The following is a 23,420-nucleotide window of genomic DNA, read 5'->3' as shown; positions in this document are numbered from 1 at the left end:
ATTTCGTTCGATGTGTACGATTGCTTTGTTCCATGAGTTTGTATAATTTGTTCCACGTGTGTATGCCTCACAGAATATACAACCTTGATTAAAAAATATGAATGAAAAAAATTCGTCTAAATATAGTCAAGTGGGATCTTGTTGTAAAGCTTATATTGTCAGAAATTTAATGGTGCAATCGGAATTTAATTTTGATGCTCGGTGTAAGATTTATATTTTTTAAGTTCCAAACGGTTTGCATGATGTGAGAGTATGCTTGCATGCAAGCAGAAAAGATAAAAATAATGACGGATCCACGTGTATGCAAATTTAAACACTAAAAAAAGTCATAACTTCTAAACAGAACATCCAAATTAAATTTTAGTTGCACCATTATCTTTATTGCGACGAGATCTTCAAAACAATACTCCACTTCACTATATTTGGTAATATTTTTTATATACTGATAATTAGTTCTAACTACTGCGAACAAATACTTGAATTTGTGTTCATATTACATCTTATGATTAGAGTATTGGGGATGACTCAAGACTTGTCACAATGTTTGCAAAAAAAATCAAAATATTGTTCGTGCAATAGGATTAATTGGCTCTGTGATGATAAATATGAATGAAATGAGGGAAAATGGTTGGGATGCTCTTTTTGAAGAGGTAAATGAGTTTTGCCTCCTCAACAACATAGACATTCCTAATATGTAAGATATGATACCAGTTAGAGGTCGTTTAAGATGTCGTGATGCTAAATTGGTGAGTTACTACCATCATTTTTATCATGGAATTTTTATTGTTGTGATTGATCAAGTTTATTGTGAGTTAAACAATCGATTTTCAAAAAGATCAACTCAACTCTTGAGATGCGTTGCTTGCCTTGATTCGAGGGATTCTTTTACCAACTTTGAGGTAGAGAAGTTAGTTGAGGTTGCTAAGATTTATAAAGATGACTTCTCTGATTATGACTGCATAAAGCTTGCGGGTGACCTTCCTATATTTATTGATGAAGTCACAAATGATAATAATTTTGGCACTTGTACTAATCTTGGTAACCTTACTGAGAAGATGGTTCAGACTGATAGACATACAACTTTTCCTTTAGTGTATCGTCTCATTGAACTTGCTTTGATTTTGCTGGTGGCAACCGCAACATTTGAAAGAGCCTTCTCTACTATGAATATTATCAAGATAGAATGAAGAAATAAAATGAATGATGATTGTATGAATAGTAGCATGATATGCTATATTCAGTGGGATTTGTTTGCATCAATTGAAGATAAACAATTCTAAAGCGCTTTCAAGGCTTAAGAAACAGTAAGATGAATTTGCCAATCGAGGGCTCAAGGTGCGTGTCGTTTACTTGTATTAGTCTATTTCAATACATAATATTATCTTGCTTTATAAAGAGTTGAGATTTTTAAAATTTTTATGTAGAATTGAGGATGTCGGTACAAATGGTGTTAAATCATGAGGACATGTATGGTTTTCTTTTGTCATAGAAGATTCTTAATTTGGTACTTTTTTATCTTCAATGTTCTACGTATTGTTTGAGTCTATTGGTTGAATACTTGAAATCAATATAATTATATAATTATTTGTGTTGTTCGAAAAATATGTCATATCTAATAGTGTATGGCCAGTAAGATTTTAAGCCTTAGTTAGCCCGGGGCGGAGCTCGTTTCTGGATCCGCCACTGCTCGCACCTGCAGCAGCGGGTCCACCGTCAGACAGCTCTGGGCACGAGGGCCGCAGATCCGTGCGGGGGGACACCGGGCGGGGGGACACTAGATCCGCCCGCAGCGGAGCCGGATCTGCAGCACCGACAGGTCGGACATCCCTCCTCCATGGGTCAGCCCGCGCTCTGAACCCCCACCATCAGACATGGAAAGGAGAGTAAGGTCCCTGCCGCCGCCATCCTTTCCCTCCATCGGGCTTCTGGCGTCAAGCTCCGGTGGCAGCAGGTCTGAGAGCAAGTGGGGGAAGGCCTGGCGGCGGCGGGTTTGAGACCGCCCGAACCGTCGAGGGGAGCGACGCGGGGGGAGAAGGTGCTCGGTTCGCTTCAAAAGTGTAGGATGAGTTGTGGATCGAGACCAAAACAGTATATAATAGATGGAGTGGCATATCAACAGTGTAGCATGAAAATTACCCAAGACGCTCCAAAACTGACCTGAATTCTCAAGATGGACAATGCAAGCACGACTTATGTGCTAGAACCATAACAAGAAACTATAAGGATGATACAAAACTGAACAAAGACCAGCCAATTCTAAACTTAGTATCCACAAGCATAAGAAAAGAACAGAAAATAACTGTAATAAATAACAACATTGATCCATCATCTGCAACACAAAACATTAATCCATAACAATATACCGGATTATGATGAAACAAGTATATTGCGCTCTTAAAAGAACCAATGTAGTAGGTCACATATTTGTTCCCCAGACATGCAACCTATCAGCCTCAAGACCGCAAACAAATGGCACATATACATTATAAGACAGACAGTACATGTAGAGGAAGGGAATCCCTTCATAGAATGAGCACGTCGCAGTTCATTTTTCATGAGTAACAAGCACCTGATTGCAAACTGAAAGTGGCATATAAAGTTAACTAGTTAAGAAACCCAATATTATATATGGATGCGGCCAATTTATTATGGGTGTCATCAACTCAAACTTCAAGATATTTGCTATGGATGTGCTGAGATGAAAAGTAGAGAAATCACTTGTTACATTAAAATATTGCTATTAAAACTCTAAAATAGTACAATAAACAAGTTATTTTACAGAGCCCTGCAGTGCCATATGCATTCTTCAGTACTGCATAATGAAGTAGAGAAGATATGTTCTACTGAAAGAAAAGGTAAATTTCATTAAATTTTTTCATATAACACAGACCCGAACTGACTAGAATTGTGCCCAAAATGTCTATATGATGCAAAACATAAACTGCAAAACATAAACAGGGCCAAGAGAGCACACAGGCTAGCCATATGCAGTACTTGATTAGTAAGCCCATGTGCTATATAGTACAGCACTGATAAGTGGATCAACCGAGTAGTTAGAGGCTTATATGCTACATCAATTAAATCCGGAGAACAAATTATGCATACATAACTTATGCAATTAAAATTCAACTCACAGAAGATCAATAACTCCTTGAAACAGGTTCACAAATTACATAGATCAAATTCGGAGCAGTATTTAAGCATATATATATATAGATATATATATATAATTTATGCATTTTATTCAATCTTGCATGTTGGAGATTACTCCAGAACCACTTGAATGGGAGTAGCAGCGCAAGGAGCACTATAGGCAATCTGGTTCAGTATTTTGACCTTCTCCTCATTGACCCATTGGTATTGCTGTGTCACCATGTCCCAGTCCCAGCACCCCCTGTCCTGAACATAACCATTTTTTTGCAAGGAAACAAGCTGCAACAACATTGGTACTTAGGAGGTGTTTAGCTTCAGGGGCTAAAGTTTAGCCCTGTCACATCGGATATTTAGATACTAATTAGGAGTATTAAACATAGTCTAATTACAAAACTAATTACACAGATGGAGTCTAATTCGTGAGACGAATCTATTGAACCTAATTAGTCCATGATTTGACAATGTGGTGCTACAGTAACCATTTACTAATGATGGATTAATTAGGTTTAATAGATTCGTCTCGCGAATTAGCCTAGGGGTTCTGCAATTAGTTTTATAATTAGTACATGTTTAATCCTCCTAATTAGCATCCGAACATCCGATGTGACAGGACTAAACTTTAGCCCCTGGTATCAAACACCCCGTTAATAACAAAGTTAACAAAGTAAATCTGTCTTTATGTTCCCTGAAAACCAGTTATCACCAACTCCTTTAGCTGATTATGGCAGAACTCAGAGGGTTGCCACGAAATGTCATCACGAGGCTCCTCCTCCCATGGGGTAATATGGATGTGAAGGCTCTCGAGGCATGGCGCGACCTCGATGAGGAGGCGGGGCCAAGAGACATCCCAGGATGAAGGGACATCAGCAATCAGAAGTCTCCTGAGTTTAGGGAACAACAATGTGGGGCTCCAATGTTTGAACCATCTATCATATCCAGTGAAGCGTATGTTAAGGATTCCATGCGCTCTCCAGTCTGGTCTTGCAAGATTTGCCGAGGTCCACTCCAACCGCAGCCTATGAAACTATTTTCACCTTGTGCCCTCAGCTACAAGCACTGCATCTCAAGTCCTGCATGCTCAACCAAGGTGTTGTGGTCATCCATGCCCCCAAATCAGAAATCAAGCAGCTTATCATCGAGCATAGCTGGTTCGGGCTGATCAAGCTTTACACTCTACCAATGCTTGAGCGCTTGGCTGTTGTGGAAAGTAATGTGAGTTACAAGCTTAGCTCCTTCCCACACCTCACGCACTTGAATGTCACCTTGCGCTGTGGTGTCATGAAAACCCGTTTTTTTCACGTTAAAACTGATCATCATCCGGAAATAACCAACCTTAACCGCCTCTGTCCTGATCGTCATCCGCCTCAAGGAAGCTGTTGATGGATGAGACCATAGCACGCATGGCACGGCGCTCATACCGCTCGATGCTGTCACGAGCCACCTTGAGATCGAAGTCGATGATACCATTAATAAAAGTTGCGACTTAGTGGCGGATAGCCGGATACGGCTGCACCTGTAGTAGCGCGCCGATAGTATGTCGCTGACCCTAAAATCGAGACAGCGGGGGAGGTAGGCCCAGCGCTTCGAGAGGGTCGCGGTGGCTAGCACCGTGCGGGTGTCGAGGCGCTGCAAGATGAGGAGCAGTAGGTCGTCGGGGAGGGCGCTGAGGCGGTCGTGGCGGCATGGCGCGCGCAACCCGCGGCACCGGTACGGACCCTTCCTAGAAATGGCAGAGCCGAGTCGGGGGCGATGAATCGGGCGGAACGCGGCGGCGGCGCGCTTATCTGGTGGCGTAGGCTTGCGATTGCGGCAGCGGATGCGTCTAAATAGAGGCATCCGCATCGCCCCCCCCCCCCCCCCCCCCCCCGACGGGCGACGGCGGGTGGAGGATGGGCGATGACAGGAGTGACCGGCGACGAACCCGGTGGGTGGATTGGACGCAAGGCACCAGCGGTGGCGGTGGCGGTGGCCGCAGCTGTGGTCGCCGGTCCGGGTAAATCGTAGGATAATGAAGGAGTGGGAGGCGGCAGAGCTGTACGGATCCGCCGGCGGGGTGGCTGCTACGGTGAAGGCCGCCAGCAGGTTCCGATCCGGAACAAGGAAGCAGAAAAGGATAGGCAGGACTGTAGGAGGGGATGATACCCCAGTGGGCCGTGGGGGGCACCAACGCGGAGGCCCAAACGAGGAATGGCTGATGGTTTTCGGTTAAGTGGACGGCCCATGCCATACCAAGGAAAGGAAAGCCGATTGTGGCCTGGATCAGAAAAAAAAGGTGCAGACATTCCACGTCCAAACGGGATAACGAGCACCCTGGAATCACAAGAAGATGTGTTTCTAAATTCTTCTTGGAATAACGAGCACCCTGGAATCACAAGATCAAATGGACAGAGGGGGATCGGAGCGGCATAAACAGGACGAGCAAACGGGCCTGCTTCTGCAATCATCGCACGTACTCGTCCGTTATCGCCGACCCTCAGTGTCTCGTCGTGTCGAGCACAGCAGCAGCCAGCCAGCCAACCAAGCTCTCTGACCGAATTTAATCCCAACGGATGGGAACAGCGCCCAGAGTGCGACGTCCAACTCCCCAACCACCAAACATGGCGCCAAACCGATCGCCCTTGCACTGCCAAAGACGCAGCCACTCACCGTGCTCGACAGCTACCCGCCTTAATCCTCCTAACCCCCAACGGCGACTCGCGCTCAGCAACTACCCAATGCCGACTACCCCCGCCACGCGCACCGCAAGCTCATGGCCGACGCCAAGCCGAGCAAACCCAAAGGCTCCACGCCCTTCGCCTTTGCTGACGCCGCCAAGGCCAAAGCCGTCGACGCCAGCGCCGGCAAGGCCGACGACGATGCCCATGGCGCGACGCCAGCGGGCCGCGGCCGCTGGCTGCGGTGGGCGTGCTGCGGCCTGGCCGCGACCGGCGCGCTGGCCGCGCTGGTGATGCTGGCACTGTCCCTGACCGTGCTCAAGGTGCGGGACCCGACGCTGTCCATGGACTCCGTGTCGGTGCGGTGGTTCAACGTGCGCTTCGACCCGCGGGCGGCGCGGCCGCTGCGGATCAACGTCACGCTGGAGGGAAGCATCGTGATCCGGAACCCAAACTATGCGTCCATGCGGTTCGGGGCCAGCGACACGGAGATCTTCGTGGATGGCGTGGCCGGGCCCGTCGGCGTGGGCCGCGCGCCGCCCGGGGAGGTCCCCGCGCGGGGCGCCAGCCGGGTGACCGCGGGCCTGGACGTGTTCGTGGACCGGGTGGGCCCGGCCGTGGTGGGCGAGGTGCTGTTCGGCAGCGGCGAGGTGCGGCTCGCCAGCCACACGGCCGTGGACGGCAGGGTCAGCGTGCTCGGGGGCCTGTACGGGCGGCGGACCGTGCGCGTGGCCATGCGGTGCCGCGTCGTGCTGCGCGTGTCGGCGGCGGTCGTCGTCGCCGGGAACCCCGCCTGCGTCGCGGATTTCGGGCGCTGACCACTGCACATCGGAGGCGCGGAGCCATAGCCTTCGACGGCGAAGCGGTGCTTGAATAATTTGCGTGGCCATGCTTGTTTGCGGGTGAGCCGGTATAGTTTTTGCCCTTTCTCTTTACCGGCGATGACCGGCGTAGGTAGTGACGGTGGCGGCTAAGGTATAACAGCCGAGTGCTCCCTCCCTCCTCCTCAGTAGATTCCGGCTCTTCTCGTACCTCGTTTTGTACCATAACGACGACTACCTGTTTGTTCTAACATCGTGTTGAATAACAACAATGAAATCCTCCTTGGAGCAAATTTCAGACTTTCAGCTGTTTGTGCGATTAGCTTTCCGCAGCCTTGCAGTTAGCTAGCTTGTCACTCTAACTACTGCTGCGGGGTGGTAACAACGATGAAATCATTTCTGGAGTATAATGCATGCACGGCTAGCTGGCTGCTGTTCCCTTTCATTGGAGCTAAATTCAGGCTGAAATCATTTCTCGCTGCATGACTCGGCCCAGGATCCACATGGTTCAACGGTCTTCAAATTCTTACCATATGTATGTTTTCGGTTAGGCTTCTTCGGCGGCTCACCGGCGCACGGGTTGAAATGACTAAAACGATGACTATCGGCTCAGGATCCACGAACGGGAACTCCGGCCCAGCCTCAAAAGCCCTCCAAAGTCCGCCTCCGTCCCGATCTGGAGCTCAGGCCCAGCCAGCCACATTACGTGCACTCCTCTTTTTTAACGAGCAAATCTTGTTTCAAGACAAAATATTAGTTTTAATCTAAGCACAGCGGATGCACTCAGCCACCACAAGAAAAAAAATTGCAATGAGTAACGTGCACCAACCAACACAAGTCTAAAAGACTAAAGAAGACTATTTCACAAAAAGAAAAGGAAGACTAAAAAAATGTGAGTGGAGATTTTTCATGGTCCGTTGGCCACCTTGATCTGTCAGCTTCGAAGTATCAAAGAACTTCCGTAACCTTCATAAGCACGCGGCACCTGCATGAACTCCCCTTTCACGGGTACAGAACCCGTAGTTCCTGACTTCCTTCGCAGCAGACAAGATCCCAAGAGTATCCGCAGGATGCCCAAATAATTGGGTGAAATAATCCCAATGAGCAGTTGCTCTTGCTCCAAACATGATGCATGCACCAGAGTACCATCCAGAGTTCCAGACCACTTGCTACAGTATTCACCTGCACTTGCGTACACGAAGCAAGGAGATGATGGAGGTCGTCGGAGTGAGACAGCCGTCAGCCGAGACCGATACAAAACACCCTCTATGGGACGACTGCAGCCGTGCAAGCCGGGCGCAGTTGACCCTGACCACGTCCAGCACGTACACAAAGCGAGCGCCACTGTCCTCTGCACTCTGCAGCACTGTAGCACACTCCCAGATGCAAAAGGGAAGCAAAGCAAGTATAGCAAGCATGCAATGCAATGCAATGCGTGGATGCCTTTCTCCACGGATAAAGGATAAGCCTCATGCAAAAATAACAGTTCGCTTTGGAAAAGCAAAAGCTGGCGTAAAAAAAAATCTGTTTTTTCCCTCCTCCCTTGGGCAAAGCCGCAAAGGCAAGAAAATGGATCGGAAATGCTTCATCTTGCTGACTTTGCTCTCGCATGTGGTGACGCATGGTTGCTGACTTTCGAAGGAGGCATCCGATGCATGTACCGTCGGAGGCGAGATTCATGTACTGGAACAGGAACGACTCCCTGAGAGTTCAGACGAACAATCTCTCGGCTCCAGAGAGATTGGATCCTCTGATCACCTCGTGCTCGCCCTGTGTCCCGGCCTGGCCATCGACGTGCACGGGACCTGGAAACGCCCTCTGATGCCCAATTGCCCGTGCATGCACCTCTGGAGCCTCAAAACCGAAGGGATCTAAACATGCCGATGCGTACCCAAGGAGACTGCATGCGGTTTCGCCAACAAGTTTTGCCTTCTGCCCGCAGCAACCACCGTGTCCTCCGGCGGCTGTCAAGAATCAATGGTGCAATTCCACTCTGCCTGGATTCAACAGCGAGGCATCTGCCTCGAGACGCTTGGAGTTTCGGTCGCGTTGCCGCCGCGGTAGCTGAGCACAGGATATTAAGAGTTTTCAGGTGCTAGTATTTTCTATGCCGCTGCAATGACAGATGTTAACTGTTCTTTTACTTTTATTTACAGTCAAATGCTGGTGTTAATCTGCCGGGGCCAACCTGATGGCCGAACTAGTGCTCTGCTTTCTAGGGAAGGAGAGGAGTAGGAGCAGGAGACTGAAGAACGCCCGCAGCGCCCTGCATCATTGCACTCGCGAGCTTCTGCAGGGGAATGCAGTTTTGTCATCGGTAAAAGGGAAGGAAGGAACAGCACCAACGGAAGCGCATACCACTCCACTCCATACCCAAGGCAGAGGCTAACGCAATGATCGTTCTCGAATTACCTGACTGACCATGAGTGAGTGACCAGCGGCCACCACGACTAGATCCAATCCATGGCGTTGCAGCACGGGGCCTCACAATCACTGCGCTGTAATCGCACCGCATCGAGGCCGGTGGAAAATTTCTGACAGCGCCGGTGGTGACGGCGAGGCGGAGCACGTCGTATTGCCTTTCGCTAGCTTTGCATGCTTACGCCGACTCTTTCCGGCAGAATTTAGGAGGTGAACGTAGTAAAGACGGGCAAAGCTACAAAGCGAAGCGAGGCCAAAGGCTCTGAGCCTCTGACCGGAACAAAAGCTTTCGCGCAGCTCTTTCCCGGCACTGTGCATCGTCAAAGCTTTGGGCGCTGCACGCACCCTGCAAAAGAGAGAGGGAGGTAAACGAAAGGGACCACGGAACAGCGACGGGGAAGAGGCCCGTCAGCCCCCCGGCGCCGGAAGAGGAGGAAGTCACGGAGCAGTGAAAAAGCAAAGGCTGCCGGCCTCCCTCCCTCCCTCTCTCTCCGGTGAGAGAGAGGAGAGAGAGACGATGAATCGATGATGATGATGATGATAAACAAGAGGAAAGAAATGGGCCGGCGCGGTTCCCGAGGCCCATCAGAATCACGCACAGATCCTTGTCTTCTCCCTCGCCCACCCGCACCGTACGTACGCGCGCGGCGCTTTTCCGCTCGCCGCCATCATGGCGCGACGCCATGAGCGGCCCCCGCCGAGCTTTTCCTCAGCTTTTCCGGTTTCGTTTTCCTCCCCCACTATCCATATGTGTTCTTTCTTTCTTTCTATCTTTTCCGAACATCTATATGTGTTTCTATGGCTTGAGTTTTGCAGAAAAATTCGGGGCTGTTTGGTTCCTCAAGCTAAAGTTTAGTCCGTGTCGCCTCGAATATTCGAAGACTAATTAAGAGGACTAAATATGAGTGAATTATAAAACTAATTGCACATGTGGAGGCTAAACAGCGAGACAAATCTATTAAGGCTAATTAATCCATCGTTAGCAAATGGTTACTGTAGCAGCACATTGTCAAATTATGGATTAATTAGGCTTAATAGATTCGTCTCGCCGTTTAGCCTCCATCCGTGCAATGGATTTTGTAAATAATCTATGCTTAATACTCCTAATTAGTATTTAAACATTTGATGTGACGGGAGCTAAAAGTTTAGTAACGCCCCCTGCATGAGATGAAGATGAGCCTCCTTACGCTGTACCGCGAACTCCAGTTAAGAAGTGGCCCAGTTAACCTCTGAGATAGCCTTAGCTGCCATGATGCCAAGGTGAGGCTTGATTTGCAGAATGCATGCACATGGAATTAAACAAGAAAGGGGATGCACAGTTAAAACAGTTTTGAATGCATGAATGGACACTGGAGAAAGCCATGAGTGGTCAAAGCTCAGAGTCCAAAATGTACGTAGTTACAAGTCGATGTTACAAGTCACTTGTACAATCAAAACTTTAGAAAACGAGCACACGCAGAACTGCAAAAGACGCGGCTACTACAGTCCACGCTTCTACATGAGGGGATAAAGAAAGCCTAAAAAGAGCTCTTTTCCCACGCTTCCAATCAAAGGACGTGAAACACACACACCCATAAAACAAGCAGAAATCAAAGATCTCTTCAAGCCAGCATGGCCGCCGCATGCTCCTGATGCGTTAATAATTCACTTGTGCTTTGTCTCTTCTTCGCTGAATTTCCGGGTGAAGCTTTTGCATGCTCTACCTCCATTCCAGTTTCGTCAGGAGCTCTGAACGGAAATGGTGACCTTCGATCAGAGTTTGACGCGCTGGCTATGCGGCGGCTTCACATTTACCAGGATCACTCCGTGACCGCAGCAGCGGCGAGTCGCACTCCGAGAGGGACGCTGAAGAGCAGATCAAAAATGTTGCTGAATCTGTAAGCTGGATTGATGCACCGTAACTGCTTGTAACACCGCGCATTAGTTCAGTTCAGACGTGTAACGGACCTCGGTGGAGCGACTCCTTGCAGTGGGCGATGGCGCTGGCGATGCCGTCCTGCTTCTCAACGAGCGAGTCGTCGCGTCGAGACGGCGCGGGCGACGCAAGCGTCACGGCGGCCGACGCCGACCGGCTCTTGCGGAGGCGACGGAGCCCCCTGGCCTCGGCGGCGGCGCCGGCGCGTAGCCGCACGCCCCGCAGCCGCCGCGAGATCTTGGTCAGGTACCTCCTGATGACGTCTCGGGAAGGTGTCCGTCTAGGCTCCTCCGTGACCTCCTCGTCCTCGTCGTCCGCCGGCGACTCCATGAACAGCCTCAGAGAGCGCGCGCTGCTGGAGCTCCGCGCGAAGCTGGGTCGTCCGCCGTAGAACGCGGCCTTCCTGGCCCCAAAGCTCAGCGTCCGCAGGCCGCCGCCGCCGGCGCGCTTGCTGCCGTACTGCGCCTGCATGCCGGTGGCCTTGGCGCTGGGCTCGGACGCGCAGAACTTGAGTCGCGGCATCGGCGGGGGCGGGGGTGGAGGGGGCGCGAGGCCGCCGAAGAAGAGGGCGTCGTAGGACGGGGAGGCGGAGCGGCTCCGGTGCAGGGAGATGATGAAGTCGAGCTCGGTGAATGCATCGTCGGACTCGGAGCCCGAGGACGCGCTGCCGGCGGAGCTGGAGGAGGCCCGGACGGAGGAGGCGGAGAAGTCGAGGTCGAAGAAGGGGCCCTCGTCCTCCTCCTCCTCGACGTCGCTGTCCGGGACCTCGGAGGACGCCGGCGCCGGGGTCGTGATGGTCGTCAGCACGGCGCGCCGCGCCGCCAGGAGGCGGAGGACCCGCAGCTGCATTGGGGTCGCGGCGACCGGCGACGAGATAGGCTGGGACAGCGGGACTTGACTGGGAGCGCCGTGACGGAGACGTGGGGGGCTGTTGGCTGCCGGGTGGGCGGGCGGGCGGGCGGGCGGGCGGCTTTTAAACTGGTTCGAAAGCAGGGGAGCGCGAAACGAGACGGGACGGACGGAGCGGGGCCGCACCGAACACACACACAGAGGAGTGCTCCGTATATTTTCTGCGCGTTTTGTGGCGCGCGGCGGTAGTAGGGCCGTGGCACGGCACTCGGCACGGGACGGAGGAGCTGCCTGTGATCCGAGGCGTCGGGAGCGGGGGCTGGCGGTGGCGGGGTGGGGAAGTGTTGGGCCGGCCGGGGAATTGGTGGGACGTTCCGTGGTGAGAGTGGCGCGGGCGGCGGCCGCCGGCCGGCACCCGGAAGGCACCCGCGGCAGCGGAGGGGATGAGAGGCTGGGAGCGTGATTTCGCGGTGCAGTCACGGGGTTGGGCTTGGGATGGGGCGATGGCCGTCGGATCTTCGGAATCCTGGCTCCGTGCTGCTTCAAGACGCCTGTTCGTGGCCTGTGGCTTGCTTGCTGTCAGTAAACCCCCGTGGTCAGTCCGTGAACAACCTACTGTACGTGCAAAACACAACTCTCTCGGACATGGTCACGTCACATCGGTTGGCACTCAATACGGCAAGAAGTAGTGAAATCGCCCGCCCAGCCCAGGGGCCACGGCACGGCTGACGGTCCCTGGGCTCGTGAGTTTCAGGGACATGATCAATCTCACGGTACGCATATTTTCACTGCCGTCCTCGACGACGTTTTATTTGTCCATTTGATTCCGACACTTGATCAGTGCGACCGTACAGACACTTGACTGCCGTTCTTCTCCGTTGCTGCGCCTCGTTTTCTTTTTCAGACGGAGCACTGTCACTAGTCAGGACGACCGCACGGACAATCAACACATTTTCGGGATGGATCTTTTCAGAGAACGATGAAGAGGAAATAAAACACAGTGAATGGATGTCGCACGACGAGCTGACAATGAGAAGCTTTGTGTGACTTGGTAGATTGTTTTTTAGAGAAAAACTTGCCGTTCATGCATGTCGTCAAATGAAGGCTGATACAGTCCGTTCTACTGCTTCTTCAGAAACCCTGGAAGGCTGGAAAGCGTTCGGTGTTCCATCAGTATGGCACTGATGTATTTTCAGACATGTAAAAAGAACTTTATTTTCGGCCCTAGAGGAATGCAAAAGAGCTGGGGGCAGGAATGATGCCGAAGTGTCCCCAGCTGCCATCACTTCAGTTTCAGTTGAGTCGAGGCCGTGGGACAACGACCTCGCCCCAACTGCGAGTGCGAAATAGAGACAGCATCCCAAGCCACGGTACAGCACCCGCTTTATTCGCCAGCAACAGTATCCGTGGGATCGGCCCCGCTGAACAATAATTAGAACCATTTTTCTCAAACAAAAAAGAAGGATCATGTGTAATCGCACGGGCGGATTGCTTTTGTGTGCGAGAGTTTGTTAGTACATGCACCGTAATTGGTGCAAACGTAACTGAAAGATTAGACCCTGCAACCTCACTAATCAAGGGCGGAAACTTCTTGCTAATGATCGTGTTCCTGTAAAGGCAGGAGGAAGCCAAGTGTGATCGATCGATCGAACAAACAAACAAAATGGTTTCCAGTGGAGTTAGGCAGGAATGAAGGCCGTAAAGCTCGTGGAAACAGCGATAGGCTCCAGTTCTGTTTCAAACAACGTTTATGCTCGTCATGTCGTTAATGATTTGCAATATGGAATGTGCACACACCAATCGACCAAATAAAGTGCCTCCGACGTTCACGCAAGACGAAGGAAGGCTGCGCGCGCGGGACAAAGCCGCCGAACCGGGCCTCGGGCTAGTGTGGCCGTGTGGGGTGAAACCCCAGGGCGAGGTGACCGGTGCCTGAAACGCCGACGAGCTTTTACGGCCTCGGTTTTCCCGGCCTGATGATGTAGGGGTGTTTGGCATACATGACTAAAATTTAGTTCCTGTCACATCGGATGTTTGACAATAATTAGAAGTATTAAACATTGGTTAATTACAAAACTAATTGCACAACCCCTAGGTTAAATCGCGAGACGAATCTATTAAGCCTAATTAGTCCATGATTTGTCAATGTGGTGCTACAGTAACCATTCGCTAATGATGGATTAATTAAGCTTAATAGATTTGTCTCGCGATTTAGCCTAGCGGTTGTGCTATTCGTTTTATAATTAGCTCATATTTAGTCATCCTAATTAGCATCCGAATATCCGATGTGACAGGGCTAAAGTTTAGCCCTTGTCTCCCAAACACCCTGTAGTTCCGGCGGCCAGCCAGAGCCAGTCTCGCTCGCTGACCTACGGAGTAGGGGGGTGGGATGGAACGAAGCGTCGATCGGCGCCGCGGCGGTAGCGAGCGAGCAGCTTCTTTTTGTGAGCCGTCTAATCGCGGTCACGGCCGTTGTCTCCTCGAACTCTTCCGGCTCCGACCTCCGTCCAGTCACGCATCAGCTGAGGGGAGAGGAGGCGATCATTGCGTGCGTGGTCTCGTCTCGCAGCAGCCTAGCCGTAGCGGTAGCTGCGCGGAGCGCGCGCGTGCCGTTGTTTTTGCTTCGGGAAGGGAACGTCGTGATGGTTCGAGACCTGCCTGTAGCCGGAGAGGACCCGGAAGGGACGGCCTCTGCCATTTGCAGTTCGACACTCACTGGCATCGAAGGTTCAAGGATTCCTGTGACGTACGACGTACCAGAGTTGCGTCAAGCTTGCCGCCTTGCCGGTTTGGGCTGCTTCCGACATGGACTGACCTCGCTCGGGGGACATTGACATGCACGGGGCCGAGCTGTTTGCCCTTCTCGGGCCCAGATCAGAGTTCTCAGTTAGTTGGGCTCAAACACATTCTAGTTCGCGCCCACAAGCCAGTCCACCGGCACCAGCCCAAAGAGTTTAACACTTCTGGCCCACGGGGTCCAATGGCCGGGCAGTGGCCGTTCCAGGTCCCGTTGTTCCGCTCCAACTCCTCCTCTATTTATACCACCCAACTCCAAAACCCTAGAACCCATTCGCCTCCGCCGCCGCCGCCGCCGCCCGCCCCCTTCGTCTTCAGTTCCTCGCCATAGGCGATCTTCTTTTCCTTTTGCTCACGATCTTTCTCTGCTCTAGTGTTTTTCTTTGTTCTTTCCATGGTAGGGTGCAATGAAGAGATATATACACGCTTGATCCATCGCCTCCTTGGCGATATGATGACTTTTACCTTTGGTTCGTATTCGCTGAGCATCCGTTCTTGCTTGCCTATCTCTTCGTCGATGCGCGTTGCTCTGTTTTCTCCTTCTCAAGCGCTCTACTATGGTTTTTGAACGAGGGACCTGGGGATGCACTGCTTTCCTTTGTGCGGTATCATCCAGTTTTAGCCCTCGGACACGATCTGCAGAAGAGTCCCAGCATCTCTCCAGACTTCACACACTGTTTGCGAGATCGGGGCTCATCTACTACATCCTCTGTAAAAGAATCAATAGTCATGGCGAAGATCCCAGCAGAGAGGCGTGTTGTACCTCCAGCGTTGAGGCCTCCCTAACAATCATAATCTTCGCAGAGAAACGTTATGTTCCGTGGATTCGTGGATGTGTGATCGGCTTTGGTTCCATTACATCTGTACCCACGGCTACAGATTGAGATTTAAATTCAATGATTGAAGAAACGAGGGACCTATGGATGGACAGCTCTATGCCCGTGCTGTATCGTCCAAGTTTGCCCTCGGATAGGATTAGCAACTTGGTCCCAAAAATCTTGCACAACCTATTTCTGTTTGTGAGATGGCAGTACCATTTGCGACATTTGTTAAAGAAAAATGATTTAAAGCTTCTTTTGACCTTCGCATTTGCATTCGATGTGTTTCTATTTTCCCCATGGATTTATACCTGATTCTAGTTTTTGAAATGACGTCAATCCGAACTGTGTTAGGGGGTGTTTGTTTCTTAAGTTTCTCCTAAAATTTCTGTCACATTGAATGTTTAGATACTAATTAGGAGTATTAAATATAGATTAATAACAAACCAATTGCACAGATGGAGACTAATTTGCGAGACGAATCTATTAAGCCTAATTAGTTTATGATTTGATAATATGGTGCTACAGTAAACATGTGCTAATGATGGATTAATTAGGCTTAATAGATTCGTCTCGTGAATTAGTCTCCATCTATGTAATTTAGGTCCAAACACCCCCTTAGATAATTTGACAGTATCCACACATTGCTGTGCAAGATCCTGACGAGGCACGTACAACAGCTGCTGTCTATTTGATTTTCCATATCATACGATAATTTGTACCATGGGTCGTTTATTTAGCTGTCCGTGAGGGTGATTAAATATGAATTTGATCTATGCGATTTTGTTGAGCTAGTTCATAAAGTAGATGGTGATTAAATACGAATTTGATCTATGCGATTTTGTTGCTTCTGTGCGCTTCTTTCTTCAGCAAATATAAATTAAAAAATGTTGAAAACCAGTGAAAAAATAGAAATATAAGAAAAGACCACATTGCCCCTTATCTCCTCTCTACCTCCCGTGAGGTGAGGCCTTCGTCTCTCGTCTCTCATCTGTACTCTCTCTCTCTGATTCTATCTCCTCTGAAGCGGCGGGCTCGCACAAACCACATCGAGGTCGCCGTTTGAGCTTTGCATAAGGGATGCGCGCATCAGCTGTTCACCGTCGTGGCACAGCAGGCCCAGCCCGGCGGCCAGCCGAACGCCCCCAAGAGCGAGCTCAACTGTAGGCGCGGCGGGTACAGCCCCCGTCGGGATAAACGCGCGGAGGAGCGCATGGACGGATTCATCTGGCGCAGAGGAGGTAGGGACGACGCCCGGAGCACGGCATCTGCGCGGGCTGGCGGCAGCTCGCATCCACGCATACAACGGGAGGGGACGGAGATCGCGTGCAGTCGCTACTGCGACTGTAAGATAGCGACCGCACGTGATTTTGGCCGTCCGATCTGAGAGCGAACGGGCCAGATGAAATGCTACAGCAACGAAACAGTGAAATCATGAACAGTCCAAACAGTACTGATCAACAGTACTTCCTCTCTCAGCTGCGCTTAGGGTGCGTTTGGTTTGGAGACGAGATGGGATGGGTCGGTTCTGTCCTAGTTTTTTAGGATGGGATCGTCCCGACTCGTTTGGTTGGCAAGAATGAGTTCGTCCCATTTTTTTGTTTGGTTGGAGGTACTCAAGTAGATGGGACGACCACCGTTTTCAGCTTCCGTTAGCTACCGTTAGTGGGCCCCACCTGTCATTATCACGAGTATATCTTCTTCCTCCGTCTGACAGCGGCCAGCCAGGGGAGCTCCGGCCGCGCCGCCTGCCTCGGACCCCGGCCGCGCCGCCCGAGGACTTGCTCCCGCCGGCCTTGTGCCCCGACCGCGCAGAGCTCGGGACCCAGCCGCGCTGGCCTCGTGAGCACCGGCCGCGCCGCTTGGGGCGCTCGCCCCTCCAGCCCCGAGCCGTCATCGGAGCTTGCCCCGCCGAGCTCGGGACGCGCCGCCGCCGGAGCTCCCTCCACCCCCAGCTAGACGCGCCGCCGCCGGAGCTCCCCCCAGCTGGACGCGCCGCCGGCCGTGGGCGCCCGCCCTTGAAGCTCGATCCCGCAGCAGGAGGTGCCCCCACCCTATCTGGACGCGCCGTCGGCCATGGCCGCCCGCCCTCCCCTCGGGCTCCGGCGCGCCGACTCCACCGCGCCACCCCTCGCAGAACCGGCGGACGACGGACAGACGACGCGTGACGGGGGCGAAGTGGGATGCCCCCATCCGCTCATTTTTGCCGGACGGGGACGTCCCGGATCTTCGTGGTATCTTCCTTGGTTGGGATGTCCTCGTCCCGTCTCCAAACCAAACGCGGGATGAAGTGGGATCGTCCCATCCCATCCCACTTCATCCTTGGAACCAAACGCACCCTTAACTTGCAGTCCCTACAACGACTGCACTGGAACTCGGTCCCACGGGAGGACGGGCGTCGCTGTGACTTGGGAGCACGAGTCGAAGCTGTCGACGAACACGACCATATTATCTCTCTTCATTTAATGATGCACACGTCGGACGAGCTTGCTGCCGTGGCATAAAAAAGACGGCAACCGGTTATGGGTTGTACGTGCCCTAAGAATAACAACCGATCCAACATATGGAACTATGAATTACAGATGTATGAGAACTGAACGAGCAACACGATGAGAATAACTACCAATCAGACATGGATAATGCTATGTATTACAGCTGCCTACATGAGAAGCTAAAATCACCCTTGAATAGAAGAGCTTTTCAATCCAAATATACAGAAACAAATAAACCAAGGAAATTACAATTCTAGCGATGCGGATGTACAAATGATTGTAAAAGAATTGTTCATGATAGTCCTACAATTGACCATTGTTCATGGTAGTCCTACAATTGACCATCCATCTCACAGATTCGAAGCTACATCTAAAAGCCATGCTCTGTTCCTCAATGATCCACCAAACGCTGGAATCTGTTCCTCCACGATCCCACCAAAATGCTTGTAACCTATAAGAAGTATGTCAACTGCTGTTTCTTCCTGGAGCCCCCTTCGCCATAGAGGTCGTTCCATTGCTTCAGCTCGTTCATCACAGCACCTTCGGCAGCGAAGCTCGCTGCAACCTGCATCATGGGACACGGTTCAGTGGTAACTGATAAGTCCATTATATTGATTGGTATAGCAAGCAACTCATGGCGGTTCAGTGATAAAGTGATAAGTCCATTCTATTGGTATAGCAAGCAAATTATGGCGGCGCCGGCAACTCACTTGGTTCTTTGCTTCCTTCAAGTCTTCCATTGTCAGTGGCCTAAGGTCAATGGTCGCTTCCTTCTCACCTTCAGCTTTCGCCCCTGAGCTATCCACCTTGCCATCTGAATTCTTTTTCTTGCTTTCTGAATTCTCCTTACTTTCTGAATTCTCTTTCTTACTCTCTGGAGCTTCGGGATTCTCCGACGTCGCTGCTGCCTTCTCTTTTGCCTCCTTCTCCCTTCGTTCCTGAGTCATCAATTCATTGGACAAGGTTACCTGATCAGCAGCAACTCGCCCCATCTTCAGTACTGAAGCAAGAAACCAGACAGTCAAACTTACCAGTTCCTTTTCTCGTTCTTTCTTCAGGAGCTCCCTTACCGGGCGGTAAGCAGCGGTGACACAAAGATTCTGTGACAAAGGAAAAAGAAAAATGAAGCTTTCAGTTATCTGCTACGATATGAACTTTGTTTGGAAGCAGCGCACAAACCTTAAGATCACTGCCACTGTAACCTTCGGTCATGGTTGCAAGTTCTTTGAAATCAATATTTTCGTCAACTTTCTCTTTTGACAACAGTGTCCTCAAGATCAGCTCTCTGCTCTCTTGAGTAGGAAGCCCAACCATGATTCTGTTCAGTATAACAAAGAAGAGCAAACATTCATCATCTCAAGCGCTAAACTTAGATTGAATCAACAAACCCTCGGGAAAGGTAGTAGTTGAACAGACCTGCGCTCAAATCTCCTGATGATGGCTTCATCAAGGTCAAACGGTCTATTTGTCGCCGCAAGAACAAGAACTCTTTCACCTGACTTTGACAACAGACCATCCCAGTGACTCATGAACTCGTTCTTGATCTTCCGCATCGCCTCATGTTCACCCGACCGAGCACGCTGCCCCAACATACTGTCGACCTCATCAACAAAAATAATAGTGGGAGCTACCTTCGCAGCCAAACTGAACAATGCCCGGACATTTTTCTCATCCTCCCCAAACCATTTCGATGTGATCGTGGACATCGATACATTGATGAAGCTGGCACCAGCGTCATTTGCTATAGCCTTAGCAAGCATTGTCTTCCCTGTTCCAGGTGGCCCAAACAGCAAAATCCCTCTGCACGGCTTCAGAAGCCCTCCTTTGAAAAGATCGGGTCGTCGAAGAGGAAGCATAACCAGCTCCTGAAGAGACTCTTTGATATCAGCCAGGGCTCCAATGTCATCAAATGTCACTCCTATTTCACTCGCTGGTATGACCTCTGGTCTGATGCGCTTTTCAAATTCATTATCTGGAATTTCCTGCTCAAAACAGGAAAGTGCATCAAGGTAAAAAACTTAAATGTTTTTAGTGCTCAGAGAGAAAAATCACAGAATGAACAACTAGTAGTAGAAGGGTATAACAAAAGGCAAACTTACTGGTTTTGGTGGTGGCAATGGACCATCGCCAACTGGAACTGGGGTTGATTTGTCTGCCTCAGTTTTCTTGGATCCAAGAGCTCCTTTCACACCATCCTGTGTCACAATATGATCGAAGTCAGCATAACTAGTACAATGATGCACTATTTATTTTGGTAGTTCAACTAGACATTTGCACACCTTTGTTTCTTCCAATTTCAGGGTGTCTTTCCCACCATGGCCACCTTGGAAAATGCTTAACCCATGGGACAAACTGTAAAGAAATTTTATGTTATGGAATCCAAAGAAAAGTATTATAAAATGAAATAACAAGTAGGAGTTCAAAATCACTGGTATTTGTAAAGAAGAAGAAAAATCAGGATTACTGGCCAAACCTTTTAGAAGATAGGATGAGCTTTCCATTTTTGTATTCAGGATCCTTGTTGTTAATCAAGTGGTAAGAGACTGCTGAGACAATGATTTCCTCTATGTAATTGCTGAGAACCATAGTATCTGCTTCGCAGATTGAGCTCAAATCATCACAGTCCAGATCATTCGCTGAGAGTACCTCTATGATGTGGTTTCTATTATCTTGCATTTGAAATTTCTTTGTGTCTTCCTCCATTTGGTTTTTCCAACAATCTAGATGGGTCTCCTCCTCCGGAGGTTTTATATCAACATGGTAAGGAAACAGGGTACTAACTCTCTCGTCAACATCCCTATTATCAGCATCAAAATTGAGTAGCCGAGAACCAAGTATCAACACTTGACCAGATAATTTTGCCATCATTTTCTGGAACATTGTGTAAGTCCTTTGCGATTTCCAGAGGAAATGATCGACATCCCTTATGTAAAGAATAATCGGATCGTTTTCAGATACAGAAATCAGGACCTACAACAGTGGCAGCCAGATAAGTATATCACAACTAAACAAAGCGAATCAAGTTACGGTGAAGAAGTATATTCACCTTGTAGAGTGACTGTATCAGAACTTTCTCATCAAAACACCAGCTACTGGTTCGCCTCACTGAAATTTGCATTGAAAAAAGTGAAGAACTGTAAGATACTTCTGTATCATAAGGTTCTCTGGTTCTATTCTAATACAATTGCATATATGCCAAAATTTGCCAGCATGTCTAACAGTAAATGCAATCTCGTCCAATAAACCCCACGGAGAACATAAAACACATGGCATTTATATGTCAGAACTAATATTGACACATGTACATATTTTACCAGAAAACGCGGATGCCGGGCAGTCTGAAACTGGTGGAGACTAGTAAGTGTGATCTAGGAGCTGTCTAAATTTAACTCTGCACATATATGACATCAAGATAACTAAACAGAAAAAAGGAGATAAATGACCAAAAAAAATCACCTGAATGTCCTGAACATTGTGAGGCAAGATCGCTCATGTCAGATGATACAGAGGCATTTTTCCTAAGTGAAGGTGTACTGGTAGAACCATCAGAGCCTCTGAAGAAAACAAAGGATGGATGAGTAACATGACAAAAGCTATTACTATCATTTCTGGTCTCATACACAACACAACAAGTATATTACCTTGCTCTTAAATCCGTGTTGCTTGTCTGCCGATGCAACGATTCTGCACGACAGAACCAGAACAAATCAGAATCTACAAAATTTGGGTAACATTACTGCTTGATAAGAATAAATTCATTAATTGCTATTAAAAAAGAGAATAAACTCATTCTTTTGAAATATTGGAAAAGATGGCAAGCCAAAAGGGGTGATGAGGTCCAGCTGCGCTATACTTGCAGCTCCAATCTACAGTTGCATACTCCTTTCAAAATTTTTTTTTTAATCCTTTCAAAAAAAATCTACAGTTGCATACTAGCGTTTAAATATCTGCTTAAAAAATCAAACAAAGGGAATCAGCAATGCTTAGGTACCTCTAGGCTCATCCTTCTTAGGATATGTCATAAAAGATCCAATGAGACCAGACATCTTCCCGAATGTGGTCTCCGGTACTGACTGATTACGGACCTGCAGAAGCAAAAGCAACAAACCCATAGTTACCGGTTGACTCAAATAACTGACTGTGCTGGAGTCGCTGGATCTCTTTTCTTAAACAAAAACAAAGAGATGTAGCAAGTGCTTTTCTGAAGGAAGATTAGTTCTCATGATCAGGATTCAGGAACTGTATCGTTCGAAAAAAGGAGATGAGCGGGCATTATTTTATAAAAAATCTCTGGAACTGTGACTCACCATGACTTTATTGGAGCCCCCGTATTTGCTTTGGATCTGCAGAAGCATTCAGCACTAGAGAGTTGAGAAACAGCAGGGCAATTGGCAACTATACAAGTCAAAATTACTATAGTAACAGGTCCCACTGACCCGAAGGGAGAAGTCGTTAGCATCCAGAATTAGCAACCGCGCCTTGAAGTGCTGGGACAGAGCTTTAGCGAGCGACTGCAGGTAAGGCTCTGCACAGGAAGCAGTCAACAAGATCACCATCAGTAAAACAGGGAAGCCGAGCAGCAGCTCTCGAAGCTAATGGATTATAGCGCCGGAGGCGACGAACCTGTAGGGCCAGAGAGCAGTATGGCACGGCTTGCAGCGGAGAGGTTCCGGATGTGCTTTGACAATTCCGCTTTCCTCAGGTGGACGAAAGCCGCGCTGATGAGCACTTCCTTGGTCTGATCGCTGCAGAAAATCACACTAGCAGTTCAGTCGCTGTCCGTGCCAGTGACATCGTAGAGCTGAACAGAGCTGAAAATCTCGTCCCCAAATTAACAGAGTAAAAGTTTTAGTGCTGCAAAAGAAATCGTGTGATCGAATCAAGCAACCCCTTCCGCTTTCTCTACAACACGGCTCCTGATCGTGCCGTCGTTTGGGGACGAGAAAAATATCGCGAAGCGTACGCTAACGATTTACTAGAGCAGAGGCACCACTACACTCCAGTGAAGCGCGAAGGAAACCATCAAATTCAGAAGACAACTCATATCGATCGCTCTCATGTCATGCCAGCTTTCCAAGTCGGATCGCACTAGGCATCAGCCAATCGGATCTTCCTCGAATCCCACCAACCAAACCAAACCAAACCTCTTTACCTGAGGTAGTAGTGGAAATTATGGAACTCGTCGAAGGTGACCTGGCTCTCGCGGCCGTCCAGGACCAACCGCCGCAGCTCCGCCTCCACCTCCGCAGCGCCGGCGCCGCTCCCCTCGCCGTGCGCCGGCGCCGCCCACCTCGCGGACGCGAGCCCCAGCCCCACGCCCACGCCCACGCCCAGGGCCGACACCAGCAGGTTCCTCTGCTCCATGCCGAGCTCGATCGCCGCGAAATCCTAGCCTGATCGCCAGACGCGCGCTGCCGTCGAACTAGAAAGAGGCCAAGATGATGGGTGCGGAATGCCAAGTGGAAGTGGGTGTGGGAGGAATGAAATGAGCAATGGCAGAG

General features: G+C 49.8%; 3 protein-coding genes across 4 annotated transcripts; 1 reads left to right on the top strand and 2 right to left on the bottom strand.

Annotated features, from left to right (window-relative positions):
- Positions 1–5,184: 5,184 nt before the first annotated feature.
- On the top strand, positions 5,185–6,921 carry LOC117847813 (uncharacterized). The gene has a single exon (XM_034729098.2). It carries the CDS (start codon positions 5,903–5,905, stop codon positions 6,623–6,625), a length of 723 nt encoding a protein of 240 aa, XP_034584989.1. The 5' UTR covers positions 5,185–5,902; the 3' UTR covers positions 6,626–6,921.
- A 3,494-nt stretch (positions 6,922–10,415) lies between these two features.
- Positions 10,416–11,899, bottom strand: LOC117847716 (uncharacterized). Its single transcript, XM_034728986.2, has 2 exons — positions 10,997–11,899; positions 10,416–10,894 (listed from the first exon to the last, which is right to left on the bottom strand). Exons 1-2 carry the CDS (start codon positions 11,811–11,813, stop codon positions 10,821–10,823), a joined length of 891 nt encoding a protein of 296 aa, XP_034584877.1. The 5' UTR covers positions 11,814–11,899; the 3' UTR covers positions 10,416–10,820.
- A 6,144-nt stretch (positions 11,900–18,043) lies between these two features.
- Positions 18,044–23,420, bottom strand: LOC117849659 (uncharacterized). 2 transcript variants are annotated; one of them, XM_034731285.2, is made up of 16 exons: positions 23,072–23,420; positions 22,543–22,664; positions 22,356–22,444; positions 22,227–22,262; positions 21,911–22,004; positions 21,561–21,633; positions 21,376–21,473; positions 20,966–21,024; positions 20,393–20,889; positions 20,199–20,271; positions 20,019–20,114; positions 19,336–19,901; positions 19,099–19,237; positions 18,951–19,019; positions 18,630–18,857; positions 18,044–18,484 (listed from the first exon to the last, which is right to left on the bottom strand). In XM_034731285.2, the coding sequence occupies exons 1-16, from the start codon at positions 23,281–23,283 to the stop codon at positions 18,371–18,373; spliced, it is 2,565 nt and encodes an 854-aa protein (XP_034587176.1). In that variant the 5' UTR covers positions 23,284–23,420; the 3' UTR covers positions 18,044–18,370. The 2 variants fall into 2 exon arrangements, with proteins under 2 accessions (XP_034587176.1, XP_034587177.1); XM_034731286.2 differs by having other exon boundaries at positions 21,561–21,603.

The sequence above is a fragment of the Setaria viridis genome, chromosome 3, assembly GCF_005286985.2.
Source record: "Setaria viridis chromosome 3, Setaria_viridis_v4.0, whole genome shotgun sequence".
Classification (NCBI taxonomy): Eukaryota; Viridiplantae; Streptophyta; class Magnoliopsida; order Poales; family Poaceae; genus Setaria; species Setaria viridis.
This window is presented reverse-complemented; position numbering and strand designations above follow the sequence as displayed.

Bases quoted from the DNA above. Each gene is read 5' to 3' on its own strand.
- LOC117847813 (XM_034729098.2), top strand. From the start codon at position 5,903: ATGGCCGACGCCAAGCCGAGCAAACCCAAAGGCTCCACGCCCTTCGCC.
- LOC117847716 (XM_034728986.2), bottom strand. From the start codon at position 11,813: ATGCAGCTGCGGGTCCTCCGCCTCCTGGCGGCGCGGCGCGCCGTGCTG. The intron at 10,895-10,996 runs GTCCGTTACACG...TCTGCTCTTCAG, and splicing joins CAAGGAGTCGCTCCACCGAG to CGTCCCTCTCGGAGTGCGAC.
- LOC117849659 (XM_034731285.2), bottom strand. From the start codon at position 23,283: ATGGAGCAGAGGAACCTGCTGGTGTCGGCCCTGGGCGTGGGCGTGGGC. The intron at 22,665-23,071 runs GTAAAGAGGTTT...GATTTTCTGCAG, and splicing joins AATTTCCACTACTACCTCAG to CGATCAGACCAAGGAAGTGC. The intron at 22,005-22,226 runs GTGAGTCACAGT...TTGCTTCTGCAG, and splicing joins GGGGCTCCAATAAAGTCATG to GTCCGTAATCAGTCAGTACC.